The 9,158-nt window shown below is 41.2% G+C and overlaps 4 protein-coding genes and 1 pseudogene across 4 annotated transcripts in view; 3 read left to right on the top strand and 2 right to left on the bottom strand.

Annotated features, from left to right (window-relative positions):
* LOC104727432 overlaps positions 1 to 2,035 on the bottom strand; it is a 3,083-nt pseudogene extending 1,048 nt beyond the window's left edge.
* LOC104727429 lies at positions 2,519 to 3,728 on the top strand (the record flags this gene model as incomplete). The annotated part of the gene is given in 5 exon segments (XM_010446535.2): positions 2,519 to 2,666; positions 2,899 to 3,020; positions 3,114 to 3,171; positions 3,296 to 3,373; positions 3,462 to 3,728. Coding segments are annotated over 5 exon segments (600 nt in total). The 3' UTR covers positions 3,656 to 3,728.
* On the bottom strand, positions 3,615 to 5,368 carry LOC104727431 (F-box protein At5g25290-like). Its single transcript, XM_010446536.1, has one exon. It carries the CDS (start codon positions 5,325 to 5,327, stop codon positions 4,149 to 4,151), a length of 1,179 nt encoding a protein of 392 aa, XP_010444838.1. The 5' UTR covers positions 5,328 to 5,368; the 3' UTR covers positions 3,615 to 4,148.
* LOC104729114 (la-related protein 1B-like) lies at positions 6,401 to 8,528 on the top strand. Its single transcript, XM_010448005.1, has 6 exons — positions 6,401 to 6,787; positions 7,026 to 7,500; positions 7,585 to 7,729; positions 7,858 to 7,948; positions 8,174 to 8,245; positions 8,348 to 8,528. Exons 1-6 carry the CDS (start codon positions 6,401 to 6,403, stop codon positions 8,501 to 8,503), a joined length of 1,326 nt encoding a protein of 441 aa, XP_010446307.1. The 3' UTR covers positions 8,504 to 8,528.
* The window catches only part of LOC104727428 (heavy metal-associated isoprenylated plant protein 27), a 1,563-nt gene continuing 1,369 nt past the window's right edge, over positions 8,965 to 9,158 (top strand). The window contains exon 1 of the mRNA XM_010446534.2: positions 8,965 to 9,100. Within this exon, the coding sequence (XP_010444836.1) occupies positions 9,044 to 9,100 (57 nt within the window). The 5' untranslated portion in view covers positions 8,965 to 9,043. The remainder of the gene's footprint in view (positions 9,101 to 9,158) is intronic.

Genomic DNA, 9,158 nt, shown 5'->3' with positions numbered 1-9,158 from the left:
CACAGTGATGTCGTCGTGGAAATGCCTCCTAACTCCCCTCTCAATCTTGTTAAGATCAGAGTATCTCATCTCTCTTTTCTTGGCCGCCTCGAGCAGCGCCGCTTTCACTAGTCTCCTCGCTATCCCCTGAATCAACATTCATTCTCACTTTGTTAATCCGTAGTTAGGAAAATTCATATGTAACTGAAACTGATTGTGTCTCATACGTTTCTAGGGTGGTTCTGAACGATTTCAACAGCCTCTTGGTTGCTGAGCTGCTCCCAGAGTCCGTCAGATGCAAATATCAGAAACTGATCGTCGGATTGGAGATCATGCACGGTTATCGACGGTTCCCCGCTCAAGATTGGTCTTTTCATTGGCTCCCGCAACCGGAACTTTGTGTACAACGGTTCCCTGTTGAACTCGGCTTTCTTAAGATACAAGTCTCCTATGGATCGTGATACCTGCAAATTGCAAACACACACAAGAAAGAAAGGAACAAAGGCTTTCAAGAATTGACATTTGAGGCTGTAATTAACTCTCTGTGAAAGAACACCACATTAGATCAGGACTTGGTAGAGAAAGGCACCTGACCTGAATAAGGCCCTTAACACGCCAGACATTGTGCTTTAAGACGACAATACGGGAGTCATCAGGATGCAAGGAGTGCATTTCTTGCCTCACAGACTCTATGCTCACATTATGCTCAGCTAAGAGCTGAAGCGCAAAACCTCACCCGTGGCCTTGACGACCTTTCCCAGAACCGCACGGGAGTCCCCAACGTTAGCCACGTAAAGCCTCCCGTCGCACACGACACCCACAAGGCAGCATGAACCAACAGCTGCAATATGTGGCTTCACTGCCCACTGCTTGGCCACCACCCCTAGGAAGCCTTCTTCGGTGGCCTCATAGGCCTTTCTTATCACATCCACGGACATGGAATCCTGCTCCGCTGCGAATCCTGCAGACAAGGATAATTGAGTTCCCATCCCATTCATTCTCTAAGGTACTACAAGTACAAGTGGGCTTGCTTACTCTTGAGATGGGGAAAGAGATGATCGTAGACAAAACGGGAGGTCTCAGGGCCGCCGTGGCCGTCATAGACGCCAACGAAGGTGGCAAAAGGACCAGAATTAGGGAGGGTGCTCAAAGGACCGGATTCGACCTGGCTCTGATCCTCGAGGAGGTTGTTGGCCTGAACAACGGCCATGGAGAAATCACCAACGAGGTGGCGAGCAGAGTCTTTGTACCAGAGGAGGCCGTCTTGTTTGCCTTTGGAATCAGAGTAACTTAGGGAGGGGGAGGAAGAAGAAGAGGGCCGCAGACAAGCGGTCAAAAAGTTCATCAAGAAGGATAACATCTCATCTCATGTCCCGTCATCCCGACCACCGATTCTGATATAAATTAACTCTGCTGAAAAAAAAAACAAGAAAAAAGAAGAAGAAGAGACAGAGCAGCAGCAGCAGCAGAGTCGGAAACTTCCATTCATTCACACCATACATATATAAAAAAGAAATGAATAACAAAGCAAGCAAGAAGAAGGAAGAAGATCCAAGAACTGGATGATGATGATGATGATGATGATGATGATGGAGAAGATCTCAAAGGAGAGAGAGAAAACTAGCAGTAGTAACTAAGAAGCAAGTAACATGTGGTGTGGATCTCTATCACAGTAGCTAATAGCCAGGAGATAGATAGATAGAGAGATACCGAAAGCCACAAAAGAAAAAAGAAAAAAAAAATGAAAAGAAAGGAAAGATAGACAAGAATTAAAATTAGTCTTCTAGACAAGAATTTCAGATCTTTTATTAGGAACACAACAGAAGAGAAGAGAACTCAGAAGAAGAGAAAGAAACCTTAAAGAATGGACAGGGATGAACTCTCTGCTTCTCTTTCTCTGTTCCAAACTCATAAAATAATATGCTGGAATCAGATATTATTATTGCAGACCCTCCTGGCCTCCTCCCTCCCTCAAGATTGATAAAACAACAACATATACTCTTCTTCTTCTTCTTCTTCTTCTTCTTCTTCTTCTTCTTCTTCATTCACTTTTCCCTTTGCATCTTTTTTTTTTTTTTGCAATTCACACCCTCCCACTATTTCTCTTCTTCTATTGCGCACCCGCAAAAAAAGAAGGACGAAAAACACACATACGTGTGCACGTGCACTCCTTAACTCCAACCCCCATGTGGTGTGGATACATTCATTAGCTGTTCTTCTTCTTCTCTCTCTCTCTCTCATTATTACATTTTTCATGCGATTTCCCTCCTCACACTAGCCACTAGCCAGCCACATTAACTAATCTCTCCATCTTATTACAGTAAAGGCCTATTGAGAGTTTTGACCAACCAATGATGAATAATGACCATCATCCCCGCTTGGGCTTCCATTATATGGGCCCTTTTATATCTATAATATGGCCCAACATCTTATAAGGGACTCTAGTGTGTCGTACAGTACTGTATTGTTTTCTGGAATCGTCTCGTCGTGCGTCGATTGATTTGATTAGCTGCGGGTAAACTCCATCTCCTCAATCTCTATGGCATCTGCTCACTCCCTCGCCGCCGCCGTTTCTGTTCTCGTTGCGCCCTCCAAACTCCCTTCTTCTTCTACTCTGCACTCTCTTTCTTGTCTTCGATCTAAACCTTGGGAGCTCTCCCTTGGCAGTGTCGTCGTCTCCCTCAAAGGTATCTTTTTTTTTTTTTTATCTACTTTTAATTTTCATGTCTGTTTGGGTTTTTTTCCTTTTATTTGTGGGAGACTAGTCCACTAAGTCCCCCAATTTTTTTTTGTTTTGCATATTCCACCATAGAAAGTTTGGAATTTACAGTGTTAGAATAATAATAGCCTAGGTAAAGGAGACGGCGGTGTTTTTAAAAAAAAAAATGAAGCGAAATCTGAAATTAGTTGTGTCTTTAGGTGTGGCAGCAAGAGCGCAGGGGGAAGTAAGTCCAGTGGGAGGTGATGCATTCAGTAATGTGAAGCATCTTCTTCTCCCAGTGATTGATCGGAATCCTTATCTTTCTGAAGGCACCCGACAGGTTTTGCTTAGCTTTTGCCTTTCTTTCTTATTATCTCTTTTGTTAAGAATTTGGACATCTAATTTTTGGTTTGGTTTGGGATAATGGGATAAGGCTGCTGCTACAACAACTAGTTTGGCAAACAAGTATGGAGCTGATATCACAGTTGTAGGTAAGTTACTAGTGTTGCAAGAATCCCTCCATTTTTTTATTGTTGTCTGAACTAGTACTGAAATCATCCAATCATCATCAACATTGAATTCAACAACACTCAAAAAAAAAAAAAAAAAANAAAGTAATTGACGAAGAAAAAAGAGAGTCATCTTCGGAGCACGAGACTCAAGTATCTAGCATCCGGTGGCATCTATCTCAAGGTAATTTTTATTGGGATTGATTGTTTTTTTTTTGGTTGGTTTGTTGGGGGAATCATATCCAGATAGATGAAGAAAGATGATGTGGCAGGTGGGTTCGAGGAGTTCAAGCTGTTGGAGAGGCTTGGGGAAGGGAAAAAGGCGACGGCCATAATAGGAGAGGTGGCAGATGAGCTCAAGATGGAGCTGGTGGTTCTTAGTATGGAAGCCATCCACTCCAAGTACATCGACGCCAATCTTCTTGCTGAATTCATCCCCTGCTCTGTCCTCCTTTTGCCTTTGTGATTTGCCGCCTATATATTTTATTATACTCCAGTCCAATCCAATGAATTATATATATATACCACTTCTTCTTCTTCTTCTTCTTATTAATTTACACCTTTTGGACATGTCACCACGGTTCCTACCATTAGAAAACAAACAGTAAATTTTTAGCAAGTTGTTTTAGAGATTAGTTACGCAAAAACATTGGATGAGTGAGGAATACTTCGTAGGTCATGTTGAACATGGAAAAGTCTATCGAAGAAAGTAACTGAATGTTTTTAGATTCAATCAAATTAATAGTATAATTTTTTGGCAGGCAATTAATTGTTTAGTAGTAGTGTGTGTTTAAAGTGTTTCTTTTCATTCACCATGTCAACATTGCCAACTAAAGAACCTTGAGGTCCCAAAACTATTTTCTAAAGAAAATGGAAAGGCAACTAGACACATATAACCAAAAAGTGTAGAGAAATCTCTTAAGAAACACCACAAAAGGCATGCAGAAAGAAACAAATCATCAAGACGGAAGGAACCATCGAGCATCCTTGAGCTTTATGTTTAAGAAACCCGGGAAACAACGTTTGAGGGTCTTTGTTGCGATGTTCAACACACATACGTCAAGGCATGAACTTTTCTGGAAAGAGAAACCAGCATGGCGAGTGCGAGAGAAATAGATAGAGTTTGGTTCGATACCAAGGTCACGATTAGCAGGCACGGTGATACCCAAATCCAGAAACAGAGCCTCGTCACCTAAAGAATCTACCTTAACAAGCATGTTGTAGAAACGATTATCCGGGACTCGATAAGGGTTCTTCTTGTAAAGAAGAAACATCCAAAAAGAATCAAGAAGAAACATCCAAGGCCTTGAAGACCCGTAAAAGATGCTCATGACAACCAAAACTTCTCCTGATGGTCTAACAGCAATGTTATAGCGACACTCATCATCATCATATAATCCAGTCGGAGGAGATGGCAAACAAAATGGTGCTAAAATATCCTTGATCAAACCTTTGTATGTGAGTTTTCGAATGTGATTACTAGTCGTTAAGACGTAAAGACTGTCACCAGTACAAGGTAGTACCATATCAGACACGTCTTGTAAGCGTGCTGGAATCTCATGGTAATGATCTTCCGCATTCTTGCAAAAGGCTAAATACTCAGTCATATACTTGATCCTATGGAAGTACCATACAACAACGAACTCTTCCTTCTTCTTGTCTACCCACAAAAGACCTCTCAGATTTCTGGCTTTATGGAGGATGACGACAGAGCCACGGGTTCCTACCTCCTTGAATGTTTTATCTCCGACCCTCTTAAGCTTATATTGGCAACCTTTGATCGACTCTAGAGGTGGAAGATGGATCTTTTTCTGGCTAAGTACATCTATAATATAGAGACTGGATTTAGAATCCAGAACCAAGAACCAGTTACCTGAGTTTGCCAAGAATTTAATCTTTGGTAAGTCTCCCTTCGTTTTGTAAACCCTAGCTTCCTTCGGGTGGTATAGACCACAACCACCATCCTCTAGATACATAATAAGCATTGGAGATCCGCTTTTTTGAGGCGACGTTTGTTTCGAACACAGATACCAATGCGAACATACCATCTTAGCGCGGTTGAAATAGACAAAACTCAAACGTTCCAACACAGATCTTAATATGTCCATAGGAAGATCCGACCAACGACCATCGGCCATAATTAGGGTTAAGGGGTGTAGAAGAATGTGTTGCTCCTGAGATCGAGTTCTATGCAGAATTAGGGTTTTTCAAACAATATGCGATTTGTAGAATGCTTTTAATGTAAAGCATTTGGGCCTCTCGTAAACCAGCCCAACGTACGGCATCAAAGAGTCAAAAGATTAGGTTTTGTAAAGTCATTTTATAAAACTTGCCTCTTTTATACTAATAGGCTATAATTTAAATGAAATGGTAGCTGTGGAACAACTTAAGTGAGAGAGAAGTCTTGGTTTTAAATATTGAAGCTTTAATTGATTGGTTTACATGAAATGGTAGTTATAACCCATTGGTTAGGATTGTAATGTCTCTAATGTTACATAAAATGCCTGTGTATTACAAAACAAACGCAGTCAACCCATGTTTGTACGTACTGTCAAGATCTTGTACCACATCTATTTGTATGATCTTGTACCACATCTATTTGTAATGCGATATTTCGTATCACCTATATCCTTTGTAGTTCGTACCATCGATCAAAATTTAGTACTGCAACACTATTTGGTATTTCACCAATTATGGAAGATTTAGAACTTTTGACCCAAAAATACAAATATACAATATACTGTATAAAACTTTGTAATAAAGAAAAAAGTGTTGATAAAAAAAAAGTTATGTATGTCCTTCGTATACATGTCTAGAAAATCTTTAAAAATTCAAAATTATTCATCAAAATTTTTAAGTTTTGATAAAACTATGAAGTCTTCATCACAATTCACAACGATAATAATATATTCTTTTATAAATTTCTAAATTATATGTAACATGTAAAATTTTCTTCATATTTCGAAAATCATCCATCATCATCAACAACACTTAAAACAAAAGTCATTGACGAAGAAATGAGAGAATCATCTTCAGAGCACGAGACTCAAGTATCCAGCATCCGGTACAACACATGACACAACAATTTCCGGAACGGAGCCACCGGCGTTGTTAGCTCTCTCTCTCTCTCTCTCTCTCTGGCGGTTTCAGATTCCAAATAATCCCAGCAGAGCTTCTTGGATCCTTTCTCTCTACACCTCCGTGTTACAAGATGGCTACGACGGCGACTAATTCTGCATCTCGCTTCTCCATTGATTCCTCCTCCTCCTCTCTGTCTCGATCACGTCACGGCGATCCCTCTCCCTGGATGATCCCTGCTCCCCATGATCATCCCTTCGACACTTCCTCTGACTTGGACATTGCTGATAAGAAGAAGCCTGTCTGGAACATGCCTTCTTCTCATTCTCAATCTCATCCCTCCTCCGCCCCTGTCATGGGCGCCTCCGAATCCTGGCCTGCTCTCTCTCTTTCTTCTACTGCTACTGCTACTGCTACTGCTACTGCTACTGCTAGGCCTTCTTCCAACAAGTCTCCCTCTTTCGATTCTGATGGATCCTCCTCTTCCTCATCCTCATCAATGCCAATGCCTCCTCCTCAGGTACCTTCTTTTTTTTCCCCCGCCTGTTTGTTACGCCTCTCCGATTTTCATTGCACCACCGATTCTTTTTATCTGATCACTTAATGTATTAGGGATTTACTTTACCAGTATCTATCTAGGGCTTAGGGGTTGTCACAGCTCATTCTTTTTTTGCATATTATAGAGTCCTTTCGTCAATGCCTGTAGATATAGTAATACGCTTTTCTCTTTTGCTACTCATTATCCTAATATACTGCAGGCTGGTGGAACTCCTCTCAATTCTACTTCCAATGCCATCATTACTGGCTCGAGTGTTGCAGCTACTTCATCTGAAGACCATACTGTTAATGGCCATAGGAAACCTTTTCGACCGAGTAACAACAACAACACATCATCTTCCACTAGTAACATCTCCAATGCAACCCCTGCTCCTCCTCCTTTTAGCACCAGAGATCAGAATCACAGCCAAAGGGGTGCCTTTTACCTTTCCCGTACTTCTTACAGGAATCGCAACACCAGCTCTTACCCTCGTGGGGAAGGCCATGGAAACAGGCGCCATTATGATCATGAGGGGAACCAAAGCGGGTTTTCTCACCGTAACCATACCGGGAGAGACATGCACTTGCAACCGCAGAGAGGTATTGGGATGATGCTCATGGGGCCACCATCTTTTCCTGCCACTAGTGCGCAATATTTGGCAGCGCCTCAATATGGTGGCCCCATGCTCTACTCAGGTAAATGGTTTTCGTCATTTTTTTTGTTTTGCTCTCTCATCTCATACATTCCTATTTCTAATTCTGCAAATGTTACATCTTCAGATTATGCACCGCATGTCTTTATGCCACATCCATCTCCAGAGCCGATAGGTTTAGTTGGACCCTTCCCACCTCTACCGCTGTTTCTTTCTAGTTTTGATGCCATCTTGTACAATAAGATATTGACACAAGTAGAATATTATTTCAGGTAATCGTTTCAGTTTGTTTTTCTGCAGTTAGTTACCATGCTGTTTGCTTGTGTTCCCACCTTTCTACCGTTTAGTTACGGGTTACAAACTTTATCCTTTGGTAATCCTTTTTTTTTTTTTAATGCAGTGCTGATAACCTGAGCAGAGATAAACACTTGCGGGATCAGATGAATGATGAAGGTTGGGTTCCTGTTAGAGTTATAGCAGGGTTTAGGAGAGTAAGTGGTTTTCCCTCCTCATTTGTTTTACACTTAGTCATCATTCATTCTGAAGCTGACATGCCTGCTGCAGAAAGTATTTGTTATTGTATAAAGGTGTTGCTTATAAAAGCTGTATGTTTGCGTGACCGAACTACTCCAACCTTGGAAGTAGTCTTAGTTGAATGAGTGAGTGTACTGCCGGTAAAAAAGAGTAACTCTTTGAAATGTTTGTAACTTTTGCAGCTTGCAGAGCTGACCAACAACATCCAGACTATATTGGAGGCGCTGAAAAGTTCACAAGTCGTGGAAATTAATGTACGTAAGATGCTCCTCATCTCTTCTCATTCATTGATGCGTATAATATGACAAGTAAAGTGGAAAAGAAAGGCTAACGGTAGAATGTGGATGGGATTGTAGGGTGAAACATTAAGGAGGCGAGGAGATTGGGACAAGTATCGATTGCATCGTGAGTCTTCAGAGTCCGGTCCAGCGGCAGCAGCTAGCGACAACGCCTCACTGGTGTCTCAACTTGAGAGCATTACACTGTCAGAGGGGAGCAGAGAGGGGGAGTAAAGAGATGTGACTAAGAAAGAGAGAGGAAGAAAGATGTGTTTAATTTCCTTTTGCAAGCCTCTCTCTTTCTTTCCCTTTTTTTTGTTGAGAATCGGATAGGAACTGATTGTTACTCAGTATCAGAAGGAAAACAATAATATGCTGCTCAACTCTTCTGGTTCTCTTTAAATTTTGGATACGAAACAAAATGTTGAGACTTGATAGACATCAAATTTTAGTTAGTTGGGGTTTGCTGATAATGACTATATAGTCAGTCATCCTCGTCAACAATTTTCTTATTCTGTTTTTTTTAAACAACTCAGAAAACCGCCGTTCAAGAGGGAGGGTTTCAGATTCGAACCATATACCAGATGATACTAGAAAGCTCTACATGGAAACAGCTGGCTAGCTCAGCAGTGACATACCACTCCTTCACTCGTCCACGTGCAAAGTGGCATGTTGTCTTACTTTTATGGATGCTTGATCAGACAATTCGAAGTTACGAGCCAAACAAATAAACAAAAAAAAGACGAGAAAAAAAGGCAATCGTAATCGGCGTTGATGGGCTGCAAAGACCTCTGTTACCGGAAACATCACAAAAAGCTCAAGCAGTTCCAGGCACTCTTCTCTTTCTCTGATATATTTGATACTTTTTTTTTTTTTTTTTTTTTTTTTT

This window comes from Camelina sativa, chromosome 11, assembly GCF_000633955.1.
Source record: "Camelina sativa cultivar DH55 chromosome 11, Cs, whole genome shotgun sequence".
Lineage (NCBI taxonomy): Eukaryota > Viridiplantae > Streptophyta > Magnoliopsida > Brassicales > Brassicaceae > Camelina > Camelina sativa.
This window is presented reverse-complemented; position numbering and strand designations above follow the sequence as displayed.